Here is a 17,101-nt window from a genome sequence, read left to right as displayed (position 1 = left end):
CAGGTGCATTATAGAACCCATGTTTGGTGAGAAGTAGAGCTGCAACAAACGATTATTTTCATAATCGATTAATCTGTCGATTAATCGATGAATCGTTTGGTCCATAAAATATCAGAAAACCATAAAAAATCGGTGTTCGTCAAACCTGGAAATGATGATGATCTCAAACGTCTTGTTTTGTCCACAAACCAAAATGATTGACTTTTAATGATTAATGTGTTATCCAGAGAAAATATATATATATAAATATTCATATTTAAGAAGGTTAAACAATCAGAAATCTTGTTTTAATCATGAAAAAAGCTTCAAACCGATTAATTGATTATCAAAATAGTTGTCGATTAATTTAGTAATCGATTAATAATCGATTCATCAATTAATCGTTTCAGCTCTAGTGAGAAGTACCAAAAATACTACATCATGAAACCAAAACTATTGAGAGAGATACGGGTAAGGATGGCATTTCATATTTTTATCTTATTAGAAACATTACAGGCACAAGGTTAAAGTAATGATGGGAAATGACATACAAACAATACCTCTAGGCAGGGTGTGAACAGGGGATTAATTTGGGTAACCATTGCACTCCAGCCCGATTTATATATTTAAAAAAAACAAACGTCATGGGTTACGTAAACCTATGACAAACCTTGTCCCTCATTTGAAATACAGTCTGCGTTGTAAGTTTACTCTGCTGCTCTTTTATTAATGAACCTTGAGTGTTGTTAATAGAAAGAATATCTGTTCCATACCCGTATCCACTGGTTGGCTTTTGTTTCCAAAGCATTACTTGGATGCTGTGAGTACAGTCCCCACAGACACTGGAACAGCAACCCTCTGCTTGTATCTGCAGACATCATAGTACACACCAAGATCTCAGTATCATTATTATCATTAGTACTTCTGTTTTAGTGGGGGTTCTGAAAACCTTATTTCAGACTGAGAGGCTAACATGACATTGGACCTGATCCATAGTAATTCTGTTAAATCTGCCCAGAAACACTCACCATCAGCAGTAACATAAGCGTTCCAACACAGTCGGCCAAGAAACTGGCCTAGGAAGGGCAGCCTCTTCATGGATTCTGTTGTGGAGCTCTGAGGCAAAGAACAGAGATAACCACAGATATGAGATAATGGATTTAATAATAATATCTTAAATATCCTTACACCTTTGAAACTGCTACACTTCATAGGTTTATTTGTTTAGGTGCAAGACAGATAAAGCAATAATCTAACTAAAACATGACAAGTAAATAAAAGTAAATACAAAATGAAAATATTACACATATCAACACATCCTCACCCGTTTCATCATTTCCCATTTTATCCTTTTAACCTAGCAAACTATTACCACTACACTAAACATTACAGAACCCAAACTGTTTGCGTCATGTCAAAAATCTCACCAGAATGTCAAAAGTGAAAGATACAGTAGACAGAACACAGTGCAGATGTAGAACCGAGCTCTGGTCTATGGTGCTGTAACTGGAAGGAATTAAGCGCGTGTGTGTATGCGTCTGCAAGTTAACAACATGAGACCATGTGATTCATTTCATCTCACATCAAATTAGAATATCCATGGTTTTGACCTAATGCAGAATAAACTTTGATCCTGATCTCCAACACATTTCTGTTTTGAAAACACAGGATCAGGATCGTTTGCAAACATTAGCACTTACTTTTGGGAACAATTTGAAATATGACATGCTACAGAGGGAGCTCACTGAAATCACCAAAACCAAAAGAGTGTGACTGAAAGACTCATCGTTCCAGTCTAACATGAGACAATATGGCAGCGGGGCATTATTTATAAATGAAAAAAGGCATTCAGAAATCATTTTTAATTGTCCACTGAAAAGCAACAAGCACACAGTTTAAACAGGAGAAAAACACTTTCAAGTGAAATTAATTGATTCAAGAAAACACAGGTGTACCATTCCACCGGACTGCTTTCCTGGCTTTAATAAATCCATAGACTCAATTATGTTTTACAATACCACTACAGTTGATATTGTAAAACATATCAACTGTTTGATCCGTTTGATCAAAAAAAAAAAGGTGACGTGTATGACTTAATTTTACAAGCTTCTATGCACACTTGCCCATGAATCATGCATGTGTACAATATTAGTTTTTATTTTAACAGAGCATATCACAAATTTTGCCCCTGGGCTAGCTGGACTGTTAATAACAGCTTTCATGAGAATAGACCACAAAATAAAATCTCCAGGTGTAATTGAAGCACTTTATTAACCAAATATGGCTTCACTTGCATGAATGTACTGTGGAAGCTAAAGCTTTTCTGTTGGGCTTTCAAAACTTTCTTTCTTTGGACCAATAATCACATCATTGTCAATACACTCCTGTCTAAAGGCCAAATATTATTTAACTGGCTGATTATTGCTGGTTTATGTAGGTTTCCATATGTTTGTTCTCAGAACCTTGATAAATGCTGCTTTGTAATTGTTTAAACAAAGTTTAGTATTTTCATAATTATATTATATATATATATATATATATATATATTATATTATAAGTATTAATTATTGCATTATTTTTTCCATTTAAAATATATTCACTGTCTTTACTGTAGTACAGACATAAAAGGCAATGGAAAGGTTTTTTCAGTAATTATTTGTTACTATTAAAATGTTGCAAAAACGTGCACAAAAATTGGCATTAGGTAAACACCTCTAATCCTGTCATACTCTTATATGTGTGTATCAATAACGCATTTTCATAATTAGTCCAACTAAGTTACTGATCCAGTTAACTGTCCATTGTCCATTTTAAATGTACCTCAATAGAGGTCTTTTCATGAGGAAATAATCAGTCTTGACATACTGAAGCATTGTTATGGAAGCTTTAGGCCTATACATTGTAAAAGAGCATCAGCCAGACAGTGAGTCCCACTTGACTCATTCAAGTGGATGAGATCACATTAATGGGAAGCATAATTGTAAGGGGCCGAGTCAAGTCTCTTTCAAAGCGCTCATTATTATCCCCCATAACGCAACTGATGTTGATTGGAACGCAGCCCTCAAAACTCAGCCTTCCTATCAATCCAACAACACATGGTAAACGTTTCGTCTATGTGAGTATATATGTGTAAGTGATGCATTCAAGAAGGAATGATCATTTACAATAGAGACAGTAGAGTTCTTCGTGACTTCAGGAAGGCCCATAGGAATAGGCCATCACAAAAGAAAGCAATTATCACTGACTTCTGAGGCCAAATCACCATCAAAGCCTTGTCAACATTATCCCTAATTATAATGAGCTTTGAGACCAAGTATTGTTTTGATTAGTGGAATGACATCTTACACAGAAGTGACTAAGAATGTTCTCGAAAAGGGAGGCAAAGGGGACAAGTTTATAGACAATAATAAAGAGAGCAGTGAGGAAACACTTCTGTCTCTGACATCACCGAGCAGCAATCAGAGTAGCCCAAACAACAAATTGAAGTTACTATGGTGAGAACATAAACATAACATACGCTCGAGTGTGTCGTAACACCGTGTTTTTACTGTAGCAACAAAAAAATAATAAATACATAGAGGTTTTCTAATGTGACAAGATGCATGACATTCAGGGATGTAAGAAAATATCAATACACTAAGATATTGCTATACCTCATGGCATGATATGGTATTGATTCTCTGAAGTGCTCTTTCAATCTATTGGAAAATATTCTTAACAGAGGTTTTGTGTTGCATTTACGCCTCCATTTACGTGTTGGCAGCAGGCCTTTGGCCATTTGACTCCTGCTCCTCTCACTAGACAAATACTTTACTGCATAAAACATTGTTATTTTAACTATGAGAGCTTTTCTCAAATGATTTGGAGGGGGAAAAAAATATAACGTCTAGCTTATGGTATCCCAAAATGTATCATATCATCACCCTTGTATCTGGATCTGTATATGGCAAGCATGTACATGGAAAAACCCTGCCATTAGTCAATCAGAGAATAGGTGAATAAAAATGCTTGTCATGAATGTCATATATTATAATGAACTAAAGCTGTATGGATTTTGGACTGTTAGTCTGAATAGGACATTTGATACAGGGGTACATCATTAGCTAAGCTAGAGCAGCAGTATAGTTTGACATTTTGGAAAAGCTTTTATTTTTTTTTAATTTCCCTTTGAGAAGTAAATAAGACGATCAACAATCGACTCTCATATTTGTGCTTTCAATATGAGGCTGGAGCCAGCAGAGGCTCAGTTATATCTCATTTGTTTAATCCATACAAAAACCTGAATGTTTTTTTTAATTAAATTTAAGATAATTAGGACAATGTCACACTGGTTAAGGTGGTTACCCCTGAGTAATGACAAGATTATTCTATTCCGTCCACCTTCCCTTCAGTGCAACGCTATGCTAAGTGAAACAGCTGCTTAATATTCAATAAACCCAATGCAGAAGAGAGTGAGCGCTGTGACTAAATGAAACACGTCAAAGAATTCCATTAAGAAAGGCTTTAAAAGGGCTGAGATTTAAAAAAAAAACTTCCAACCAAGTGTACCTTGAAATTAATAATAACTCTGGGTAATTTCCATCTCAGGGCATAAGCCACAGGAAAATAAAGTCATTAAGTGATACAAAATGCTGCCAAGAAGTAGGCTCTCCTCCCAGCTTGTGTTTTATGAGTCATCTGCCAGTGAAAACAACGTCAGGCCAAATGAAACCATATCATAAGCTATATCATATCTTATCATTTTGATCATTATCCCTATCACAGTGACACCTCTGTATGACGTGCACTCCAAATAATGCTAACAGAGAAAGACAGTCAGTGCTTTAGTCTATAAAAGTTCATGAACAGTTGCCAGAGTAGAGAAAAACTAAAACATAAGACAGACACAGACACTGAGACTGATTCTAACCAGAGTGTTACAGTAAAACACATGGACTGAAGACAGTCACAAATTAAAACCTGCAAGAGCACCATGACTTTAAAACTAACAAGAAAAACTACTATGTACATGAGGAAAAGAGCATATTATGTGAGGGAGAAATGTGAGAGAAAGGGAGGTTATAAGAGGGAGCCCTGAGGAGAAATAGGTGAAAGGAGGAAGCATGACAGTAGCACTGAAATCTGAAAGTTTTGCACCCCTCCTGTCCTCTGCTGCCTTCACAAATTTGCCGACCTGATATGGGGATACATTAGGTTAGCGCTGAAGGTCCCATTGCGGCTATTACCTGACTAACTCAACACTGCAGCACTGCCAGCCAGACATACACAGCCTCTGCACAGAGCACAGAGCGGCCTCTGTTAGCAGGAGCCTACCAACTCTGGACTTACTGTTCATGTTCTGGCGGGGACTAAGAGTGAGCTTGTGCACGTCTGCAAGTGTGTGAGCACTGAACTGGTATTTGAAACAACTCTGTGCTTCATTAATCAGATGGCTTTTTGGCTGCTCAGCATAACTGATTAGCTGTTTATTATATAATTTATTCCATTGGGTAAGATGTGTTGAGCCTGTATACACTTTATACACCATTAAATTAGACTTTACAGGCATATGGGAGTAGAAGACTCAACTTATGTTATGTGCTTACCATGTTGTTGATGTGTGTCAGCAGTTGCTGGAGGTAACTGCTTAGTCTTCTCAGGTGCAGACTGATGTCCTTCTGAGAGTCTGAACTGTCAGCTTGGCCCCATGCCATCACTTTTTCCAGCCAGAACTGCTTCTCCTGGACATCTAGCAAAGGCTCAGTCATTTTGCTGTAGCTGGATCACTGGCAGCCACAGAAACATGGGGCTTCTTCTTATCTAGGTGAAGTTATTTAAGAGCTAAGAAGGAGACCTGAATGAGATAAACAAAACACAAGTATCCTCATTACCTGCACTTTTGTTACTGTTAGAACTGAGTAATGTTCACGTCATACAACTGTAAAATATCAGCCTCCCTATATGTTTTTAAAAAAGTTTCACTGTTTGACTGTAACAAATGTGACATTTTGTGAAAACAAAACATCTTTAAAAGGTGTACAGTGGAGTTTCTGAACAGTAATAACTATACGACAGTGTGTCCACGTTTGTCTGTCATAAAGGGCTGCAATTAATGATTATTATTATGCTTTTTATTACTGATTAAGCTGTTGATTATCTTCTTGATTAATCGATTGCATGTTTGTTCCATAAAATGCAAGACCATCGTATTCAAGTAAGAGGATAAAATCTAAATCTAAACAAAAAGTTTTTATTTGAACCTTCCTCACTTTATGTAAATTGTTGGAGATTCATTTTTGCAGCCCTATTTGTCATGCACATACACAAAGATGCATATCTACAGCCACGAGTGATTAACAAAAGGCAGTGCAGAGAGCACTTTATTTATTAGCTTTTCAAATGTTTAAAGAGGAAGGAAATAAAGTTAACCATACTACTATTACCCCAAGGACACACACTGTGTTGATTTGTTGGGTTTTTGGGGGGAAAGGCTGATTGCAATCCAGAAAATCCTTACAAGAAGGTGGGGCTGCTACGATTAGGATTATTAATCTGCAACTATTTTGATCACTGATTAATTAGGACTATTTGACGTGGTAAGAGCAACTGTTTCCATTGTTACGGTTGTCATCAAAGTAATACATTATTAAACAATCATCAAGTTTTACCTATTAATAAATGATGTACCCTATTCCTGGAATAAAACATACAATAACTAAAGACATGACTTGGCATGTTGGTTACTTTTAGATAATTTGAATAAAAAAATAAATATATACAAATACTTTTGAAATAAATCTGTCAGAACTGAACCTTTCTAAGCACAACAACCATCACCAGTACATAATGAGCTAACAATGTAATGAAGCTCTGCTTTAATACATGAATGTGTGGCCCACATCATTTACCACAGTCTACAAAAGCAAAGGTGGGCAATGCAATGAGTGGAAGTAACAATAAGTGGAAGATAAATTGAAGCAACATGTTTTAATCTAGTTATGTTAAGATCTTGTTACCACAACCATCCAATTAAACCATTAAGCTGTAGGCAACAAAGCCTTTTCCGACATTCTGTACGTTCCAGAGTGCCTACTGAGAAATTGACAGTGCAGGGGTATATCATGGGGGTATATGTGTGAGGATGTGTTTCATGTCTGCATATAGCCTGAGAATGGTGTGTGGGTATGTGTGTGTTTGTTGTTTTTTGCCATAATGACAGGTCTGTGTGGGACACCACAGGGTTGTGTTTTACGATCACCTCGTTACATACGATTTGTTTAATGCCTTGCCATCATCTCTGCTGGAAAGCCCCTATGGCTCACTGATGTGAATATATAAATACTCATTTTCAGGGAGGAAAAAAGCCCAACCAAATTAAGAACAAACGCTTCTTGTTGACTTGTGTTGGGGACTACGTTTTCAGTAAAGCAGAAGTGGAAAAGAACTTGCATGCTGAATACCTAAGAAGCAGATACTCCCTACCAAAACATCGACCATGCACAGACACATTGGCATATACAACATATACACAGGCATTTTATACTGTACATAATACTCACACAAAAGGTGTAAGCGCAAACACATGTTACACATGCTACAAAAATAATGTACATGAGCACAAACACACTCTCAACAGGAGCTCTCATGTTGGCTGAACACATTCTGGAATAGGAATGAGATGTGACTGGTCAAATATTACCTTGAAAATTTGTTAAGCTAAGTTTGTGGACTTTGGGTAAGGGTAAGTTTGCTGTTCCAATTATGAGATTGTTGACGTTATTTCAGTATAATCAAATCAGTTAACTTTCTCAAAATTATTTTCTGTACACTGCAGTATGTTATATTTAAGGACACCTGGATTCAGTGCTCCGTCAGTAATAGTCATAAAAGGAAGAGTTTAATTTAGCTAACTTGACATTCTTTATTTCTGGCATTTTTTATGCAACCACACTAACCCATACATGTATAAAAAAAACTGCAAAAACATAGTCAACACAGATGTGGGATCTTGAAATGGTTTGATGAAAAACAAAATTATATGAATCAAATGCTATAGGTTTACAAAATAAAATGATTTCCTTTCCTTATTCATCAAACCGCTCAGTGACTTTGGGTATCAGTTACGTTTTCTCCACTCACTTATTCAGTGGAATGTTGAAATGGGGGGCAAAATGTGTAATAAGCATACATTTGTATTCATTTATTAATATTAGCTAAGTTGTTCTGATCTGGATACAGATGCTGGCATCTCATATTAGTGTTTGGACCAGAGTCAAAAATGAGAGTAGGACATATACAGGGGGAGACAGACTCTTGCATGAGGAATTCTTTTCTCTCTGGACCTTTTAATTGACACCTTTAATTTACTGCCTCTGTACTAAACCAGCTGTGAGTTGTTAAATTGATTGATATAATGAATCTTTGTTGAAAATTAGATCAAAATACATATCCAATGCATAGAATTAATACCCTGCTCGATAGTTAATGTTTTTTTGTTCTTTTGTTGTTGTTTTTTAATTGTTTGAATCTATATTTGCTTATACTTTTTGTTCTACACAGGACACTCTGTTACAAGTAAATAAGAAACTTTTAATCCATGTCAGGGCTACAACGATTAATTGACTAATCAATTATTAATCAATTACTAAATAAATCATCATTATTTTTGATAATCAATTAATGGGTTTGAGGTCATTTTTTTAATAATTTAAAAAAGTTATCTGATTTTCCAGCTTCTTAAATGTGAATATCTTCTGGTTTCTTAGCTCCATATAACAAAAACACCAATTTTGGTTTGTGGACAAAACAAGATATTCGAGAACATCATCTTTCCAGGTTCGGTAAACACCGATCAACATTTTTCAACATTTTATGACATTTTATGGACAAAACAACTACTCAATTAATCAAGAATCCAAGTACATTTTAAATAAGCTACGTTTTACTTTTAATAGATTTTTAAACTATAATTGGTACAAATACAATTTCATGAAAGTAATTGTAACTTCCTGTCTTGTACTTAACTGCTCCCTTTTTGATAGTAATTGCACACTTTTCTGCACACGAACCTTCACTGAAACGTTCAGGTGCACCAATTACTCCACACCACATGATGCCAGTGTTTCCTCCACTTTACATGTACATGTAGTTGTAGGGAAATATTATATCAGTTTTATTTAATTTGACACAGAATAACTTCACTACATAACAGCCGTGTGAACATGCCTGTCAACGCTTTAAACCGACAAAAACATAACAGCCTTGTCATCCCTGATAGCTATTTCGGCTGTTAAGAGTAGAACAAGTACTCTAAAGCTGCGGTTAACGCAGACGTGGACTTACGTGTGAGACGTTCAGGAAAAACGCCAAACTATTGTCGGTCTTCACACAGCAAAGGTCAGCTACGTCCACTCAGTTTTCACATTTTCAGACAACAACAACACACGTTTAGCAAGGCAAGTCACACAAACTGAAATTCCCTCTTCTTCCTTCACATTTCCGTGTACGGGGGAGGCTATTGGCTGAGAGAGTCCCGCAGTGCCTGCTGGGAAATTGAGTCATAGGTCCTATTATTCTCCGAGGGTTGTTTTTTTTTTTTTTTTAATATATTTATTTAAACCTTACACAAATAAAAATAATGAATAAAAATTACAACGTAAAAGTAACATATTGGACAGATACATACATCACTGGATAAGTAAATAATTTTATACATTTTTAATTTTCATTATTTCAAGGGTATTGTATTTAAGAATGATAGGAATTCCTTGTCAAACACACTGAATTTAGGTTTCAAGAAAGGTTTGTTTTGTGAATGTAGAAATCTTCATTAGAATTATTTCATTGATATAAAATAATATGTTTAATTCTGGGGCCAAATGTGCTCTTGAACTGCCTGGATGAGAGGGGTTGTACTTTTCAGCTTCCCTTTCAACTTCTTCTTCCATCCCCACCACATTATCATTGGTTAAATTAACTTTTATAAAAATGTCAAAACATTAAGGGCACAGTGACTTAATATTTTTGTGAACATGATGTTTTAAGAACCCCTGTAAGACACTTAATTATAAACATTTACATGGACTCATGGACATGGAGTGGAATTTGATGGTCAAAGGTCAAGGTCACTGTGACCACACACAACTATAAATTGTCTTGGAGTTCTACATGGGAGAATATTTTCTGGCCTTGTCCTCTTGAACAATATATTCATTTTAAAACGATCCAGTCTGTAACATTTAGGAGGATTTCCTGGCAAAAAGTAGTGGTGAGAACTGTTGCCAAATTAAGCAAAAAGACCAGTCTTCATGACCCCGGTCTGAGCGAGGCCCTTTCTGTATAGAGTTTGCATGTTCTCCCTGTTTGCACGTGGGTTTTCTCCAGATTCTCTGGTTTCCTGCCATAGTTGAAAGACTTTCAGAGGTTAACTGGACACTCAGAGGTCTCACACTTGGCCATATGCGGCACACCAATCAAATCACAAATATCAATATTGCAACATCACGATGGAATATCGTGATATATTTTAAGTTCATGTCAGGTTTTTTTCCACTTCACTGGCCTCCTGCTGACCAGATTAGTTATTCATTGGCTCCTGCTCTGGATTGACTGTAGGTGTGAGTGTGAGAGTGAATGGCTGTTTGTCTCTGTGTGTTTGCCCTGCGATGGACTGCATGGCGACCTGTCCAGGGGGTACACCGCCTTTCGCTATATCTCTGCTGGGATTGACTCCAGCAGCCCTTGTGACCCTCATGTGGAGGATAAAGCAAAGCGGTAGACAATGAGTGAATGAGTGAATGAATGAATGAATGAATATACCCTTCCATAAGTATGTTCATCTCTTTATACACTACTTTATACACTCTTTCTCTTTTTTTCTCTTTGTTTTATTACAGTATCGTTTTTTTTGTCAGACATTTAAACAGTTGGACTCACTGGCTGTGGTTCTGACCTCGCGCTGTCACCCACTCATTAGTAGTTCAAGGGTTAAAAGAAGTTTAGGAATACCTGGAACAATGGCTGTGCTGTGTGTGTTTGTATAATGTGCAAATCTTTCCACATTTGAAAAATATACACCTTCTCTGTTCATATGTTTATGATTCCATCTGCAGGAGTGCGCGTACACGTGTGTCATGCATTTAAGGGGTTGAAGGTCCAGAGAGTGAAGCCGAGTGCATACCATGGCCAGGAATTCAGGGGTCCTGGAGCGTGTGTCCCTCTGAAACCCAAAGCAAACTTTGTGGAGTTCCCAGCTTGCATGGCTCCAACTGACAAATCACCCAGAGGCTCTAACCAGACCCAGAGCAGCCTAGATGAACCAGGCAATGGTTGTTCAAACATATGGTGTGTGTGTGTGTATGTATATGCAAGAAAACTGTGAGTTTTTGTACTGCACACACACACACACACACACACACACTGGTGTCTCTTAATAGAACTTAAAGAACTTCTTGTGTTTGTGTCTGCATGGGGACATGGTCTACATGTAAGAAATGTATTGTATTAAGTCATGAAATGTCCATCATATGTCATCAGAGATTAAGAGGTTAACCCTTAGAGCATTGAGGCTGCTTTTTTCCCCATTTAATATGAAAAAATGTATTTAGAGAGGCTAAAATGGTTTGCAATATCATAATAATGTGTGAAATATGTCATAGTCACTGTTCAAAGTTCGCTTGGCTCGTTTTTATGAACAAAAATAAAAGAAAAATTGAGAAAATACAATCACTAATGGACTTTTACACATGCCTTCTCCTCGTTGTTGATTCACAAAGTGTAAAAATAAAAAAAGTTCACCTGTCAATAGGAAGTACATTTTGATAAAATGTTTGTTTCCGCTCATAACATGTGATGATTTAATATATTTTTCCTTAATCTATGGAGGTAAAGTAAATTTGTTTGTCTTTTGGATAGTTGATCAGACAGAAAAACACACACCCTGGAGAAACTTTAAACAACATTATGGACAAAACTCATCATGAGCCACAGCCATAAAATAAACATGCAGAGACACTAAAGAAAACTAATGAGAACGACATTAAATCTCTCATTATATTTTTACACTTACATGATGTTATGACCTGATGTATTAAAATGAACGAGCAATAGCAAAAGTGCATAATACTTTATTATATAATGGTATAACTACACTCTGCACCAGCTGAAAAACATAATCAAATTTAATTTAAAATGATGTTCTTAAAAACTGTTAAATGTTTCTAAATAATAGAAATAATAGAAAAGTAATCATAACTTGAATGAAATACTGTATCATTGATTATTTTACTCGACAAAATCTAGTGCAAGTTGTAGCAAGTTATAGTTTAAATGACAGCCAGGAATCACGCTGCAGGCAAAAGTTGTTTATCTCATCTGCACATAATATCGGTAATAAAGCTTTCTCTTCTTCTGCATTGCATTCTTTATGCACATGCCCTGCACTCACACAGTGAGGCAGTGCAGTCTCTCAGAATGTGCTTCAAGTTATCAGTGGCTCCACATTAAACACCAGAATTTCTGAGGAAACAAAAAAAAACATGTCGGCGTGTGCGTATGAGTTAGCAGGAGTATGTGTTTGTGCACAGGTGTGTGTCCACATAGTGTGTGTGTGTGTGTGTCTGTGTGTGAGTGCATGTGGCTCCTCTCGTCGCTTGGCACTTGTGGCCTGCTTCCCAAAGAGAACATGGAAACTGTGTGTGTGCACAAACGTCTGTGAGGGGCAGTATCTTTTTTCTTAATGTCTGAAGTTTTCCATTAAAATACATTTCACCACATTTCCAGGAAACTGTAGGCCACTATTATTAGCTTTCTCAATTTCACTAGCCCAGTCATTTAGACTTTAATCTTTAATCGAGTTGGTTAGTGAGTTATTTTGTCAATACAATGACATCACCCCTGCTGTTATTAATAGGAAAATGAACATTTCACAATTTAAATCTCTGATTCTTTTCTAAATATGTGTACACATGTAAATTAATATAAATAAATGTTTCAAAGAAAACACTTGCATTCCTGCATGAAATGTGCACACACAGAAACACAACTTGATTTTAACCATATATATATATATACATACATATATATATATATTTATATAATAAAACTGGTCTTGATGTTTGAATTATTTTTTTTTAAAGTGAAGACTAAAGTACTTTCTTTTAACATTTAACATTCATGCTGGTGTTTCCATTATAACATGTCCAGTGAAGACAGCAGCTTAAATCATAAGGCCATGGTCCAGGTTCACCATCAGCTCCACCCAAGCTGCTGCTGCCACCATGTAGGTCAACCAGGGCTAGATTTCTCTCTTTCTCTCTCTCTCTCTCTCTCTCTCTCTCTCTCTCTCTCTCTCTCTCTGTGTGTGTGTGTTATAAACTTATAAACCTAAAGGAGTGAGGACATTTTAGGAAAGTGAGGTCCTTTTAGCTGGTCCTCCCATTCTGTCACCCCTTAAAATTACTTTTTTGAGTTTTAGGGTTAGGGTTACAATTGGGTTTAGGTTAGGTTTAGGCTAAGGGGCTATGATGGTCCTCACTTCTGCACAAAATGATTGTGTGCATGTGACATTTTCTGGCACAAACATTGACCTTGTCAGGACCAGTCGTCCTCATGAAGACCAAAACCTGGTCCTAATGAGGCAGAACCTAATTTCTAAGGAACTGGCTAGGTTTGGGGCTAAGATATGAATTGTGGTTATTCTAAGGTTATGGGTAATGCATTGTTTAGACTGTTCAAATGAATGGAAGTCGGTGAAGTGTCCTAAGAAGAATAACTGTGCAAAAAACCTGTACGTGTGTGTGTGTGTGTGTGTGTGTGTGTGTGTGTGTGTGTGTGCACCCGCGCGTGTGTCTAAGTCTTGTAAAAACATCAGCATATGGGTTTGGAACAAGTTCCTTGGCAAAACTCGAAAAAACGAAAGAGAAGGAAAGAAAAACCACGGCAAAAAACTTGAGAGCGTGGTTTGATGCCCAAAGTGGAAACCCACACACTGATGGTTTTGTGTTTTTGTGTGTTTATGTATTGCACGTATGTGTGTGTGTGTGTGTGTGAGTCCTTGTGGCTGTGCATGTGTGCTGCTATGCCTTTGCTTGTATGGGCACACATATGGATGCTAGGAGAAATGTAGTGTAAACCACGTGTGTTTTTACTGTACTGCTACTCTGTGATTATTACAGAGCCAAGAGACGGGTTGTCACGCAGTCAGGCAGCCACTGGTCCGTATGTCTGTGTGTGTGTGTGTGTGTGTGTGTGTGTGTACAGTATGTATGCTTTAGTACTTGATCACGGCCATTTGCCAACAAACTACCCCAGCATGCTGTCATTGTCCTTTCACTGTTTGTGATTTTGAAACAAACTGAATCCAGACATTTGAATTTGGCAGTGATATATGTGTATGTGTGTGTAGAATAAACACAAAAAAATTGCTTTTGGCTATATAAAATAGATGCTCCACCTTATTTTTGGTATTAGCCTCATTTTGTCCTGTTTAGGACAACTAAGTGTGAAAAATGTATGTAACCATATTTATTTTATCTCATCTGGAAATTATAAATCTAGTCCTAATAAAACAAAAATGCAACCATAAATAGATTTTTTTTGGGGGGTGGGGGTGGGGAAGAAGGCAGAGAGCGTGATAGCTAATTTTTAAAGTATATTTGTTTTTTGGACCATGTGGTTTGGCCACAGAGAGATGGAGCCGGGCGGAGAGCTTGGGTATCAGACTCTGGAGCTTATCCCGGCCTCACTGAGACCGGGGAGCCACACAGCTGCTGACAAATTTGTTATTTCTGATCCAGACCAATCCTATTACCAGTTCAGGTCCAGACCAAAGTGATTACCTACCTGGCCCTGCCAGAGAAGTGACGCACCACCACACACTGTTGCTGCTCGCTTTGTTGGCCAGTCGGTTCAGTGTGTGTGTGTGTGTGTGTGGTGTCCTCTGTCACAGGAGGAGAGGAAAATATGAACAACCACGATCAGCTGCGTTGAGATGTGATTGCGTTCTCTTTTTATATTTGACATCAGGACTTCCCTTAAGCCACACCTTGTGTGTTTTTAATCTTTTTAAATGAAATGATTTTGTTTTGTGCGTTGTGGGTGTGTTTTTGGGAGTTGGTATTGTATTTTTAGAGCTCCTTATATTTATGTGAATACTTTTGATTTGACATTTCTATTTTATATATTTTACAGTAAAATGAAAATGCAAATTTTCTTTAATGGTGGTGACACACAGACTTTTAAAATGAATACATTTTTGTAAAGAAAAAGAAATTCCTAAGTTGTCCAGATAGAATTAGCAAATTATGTCTTTGTAACTGAATTTTTGACAATGCATGAATAGCTAATATCCTGCCCCCTGCTGGTTGGAGAAGGTTATGATGTGAAGCCAACGATCAACAGGACTGTGTGACCTTTCTCCAACAGGTTGTGCAGAATGCTGATGCTAAAACCTTAAAAAAACTGATTCAGACCACGTAAGCACAGCTTGCAGCTTCAGTTAAATCTGTTATTCAATCTTTATGATGGGGCCTGGGAGATAAGCTTTTTGTGGATGTAGGAGGCTGCCCTGCTAGGTAAAGCAATAGAGACAGAAAAGATTCTGATTCAAATCAAATCTGAGGAATGAGTCATTAAAAATCTTCTGATTTGTTCAGGCTCAATTCTGAATGTCCGGATGTTAAGAGAGAGAAGAGGAGGGCACAAGGATGAAGGAAGGAGAGAAAGGAAGTGTCTCCAATCAATATACGATCAGAGTGACATAATGTGTCCAATTTATGCATCCAAATTCTACCGCTTTATCCTCCACATGGGGGTCTCGGGGGGCGCGGGTGCCAAGCTCAGCTGATTAACACGTCTTCTAACCAACTAACCAATCTAGAAGCATGATAGTAGAAAATAATGTCCAATGCAGAGAAGGCATAAAAGGAAATTATTCACCCTCTATACTTCCTTAAAATGTCTGATTAGCCACAGTAGATACAAAATCCTGGCCAGAGGAACAGATCACATCCCTCATTTTTGCATCATTCATCTATAGGGGATTCATTTTACCCCCAAGTATAAACACGTGTAATCATGAAGGACACAATTCATGACATTTCCAGGCATTTTTTGTTGTTGTTGCTTTAAGAGGTATTTGGGGATTGGCTGAGAGAGGGAGAGAGTTTCTGTGACCAATGTGAAACAGCACAGCCACTACACACCAATGTACACACTGTACTGTGAAGAACAAATATGAAAGCCTTTAGGTAACATCACATAGTCATACAGGTCTTTATGTAGTTATCTTATGATTTATTATTATTATTGTTATACAGTATATTTTATACTGTGTTTACATTTTGCCATTAGGTATGTGCTTTTATATGTGTGTGGTGTGTGTTTGTGTGTGTGTGCGCTCCACAGGTTAATCCAGCATGTCCTCTGATTACAGAAGGTCGTGTATTACACAGCTGCCAGCTTCAGCTTCAGCTGCAGCGCGGTAATCAACTAGTAAGTAGAGAAGCAGCTGAAAATCATATGCAATCAATTCCAGTGTATGAAGTATAAAGGTACTGTGTATAAAATGTAGCTAATGTATTGGTGATGTGGCGTGTTGCAGCTGAATATCCCTTTATCTTCCCCCTTACCTAAGTGTATTGGAGAACCTAGGCAGCGTTTGGTTAGCATCAAATCTCAAAAGACATTTAGGATGTTTGTCCATTGAGGGCCTCCGTACAGCTGACCCCCCTACTGATATAAATGTAAAAAGCTCATTCTGGGATAAGAACCCAAGTGATGAAGCCCAAAGCCCTAAATGATGTTAAATAAAGGCACAATCTCCTTAATGATGTAGAGAGGAACAATCAACTCAACCCCACCTTGATTAGATACATGAAACATGAACGTTGTAAGTGAAGCACTGATTAAAACCATAAAATGTTTAACTGCAGTCAACAGAGGACAATGCATTTCTCGTTTTCCCTTTGTTGTATGAATTATGAATCTGAGTTTTTGTTTTGCGAAAAAGCTGAACTCACTTTTGATTACACCGGGCCCCCAGGACTCCACTTGACCTCAAAACAGCGGTGAATCGGCCCCAACGCGACTTTGTCCCTGTCAGTCATTTATCGTTTACGCTTTACAACCCGATACTGGAACTGTG

General features: G+C 37.3%; 1 protein-coding gene across 3 annotated transcripts in view; it reads right to left on the bottom strand.

Annotated features, from left to right (window-relative positions):
• fancc (FA complementation group C) overlaps positions 1-9,459 on the bottom strand; it is a 34,519-nt gene extending 25,060 nt beyond the window's left edge. For all 3 annotated transcript variants that reach the window (XM_058636064.1, XM_058636066.1, XM_058636065.1), the window contains exons 1-4: positions 9,301-9,459; positions 5,565-5,812; positions 1,008-1,095; positions 753-847 (exon numbers count right to left, since the gene is read on the bottom strand). In XM_058636064.1, the coding sequence (XP_058492047.1) occupies positions 753-847; positions 1,008-1,095; positions 5,565-5,726 (345 nt within the window). In that variant the 5' untranslated portion in view covers positions 5,727-5,812; positions 9,301-9,459. The remainder of the gene's footprint in view (positions 1-752; positions 848-1,007; positions 1,096-5,564; positions 5,813-9,300) is intronic.
• Positions 9,460-17,101: the final 7,642 nt, after the last annotated feature.

This window comes from Solea solea, chromosome 8, assembly GCF_958295425.1.
Source record: "Solea solea chromosome 8, fSolSol10.1, whole genome shotgun sequence".
Lineage (NCBI taxonomy): Eukaryota > Metazoa > Chordata > Actinopteri > Pleuronectiformes > Soleidae > Solea > Solea solea.
The sequence above is the reverse complement of the archived record's forward strand: the minus strand, read 5'-3'. Positions and strand labels throughout refer to the sequence as shown.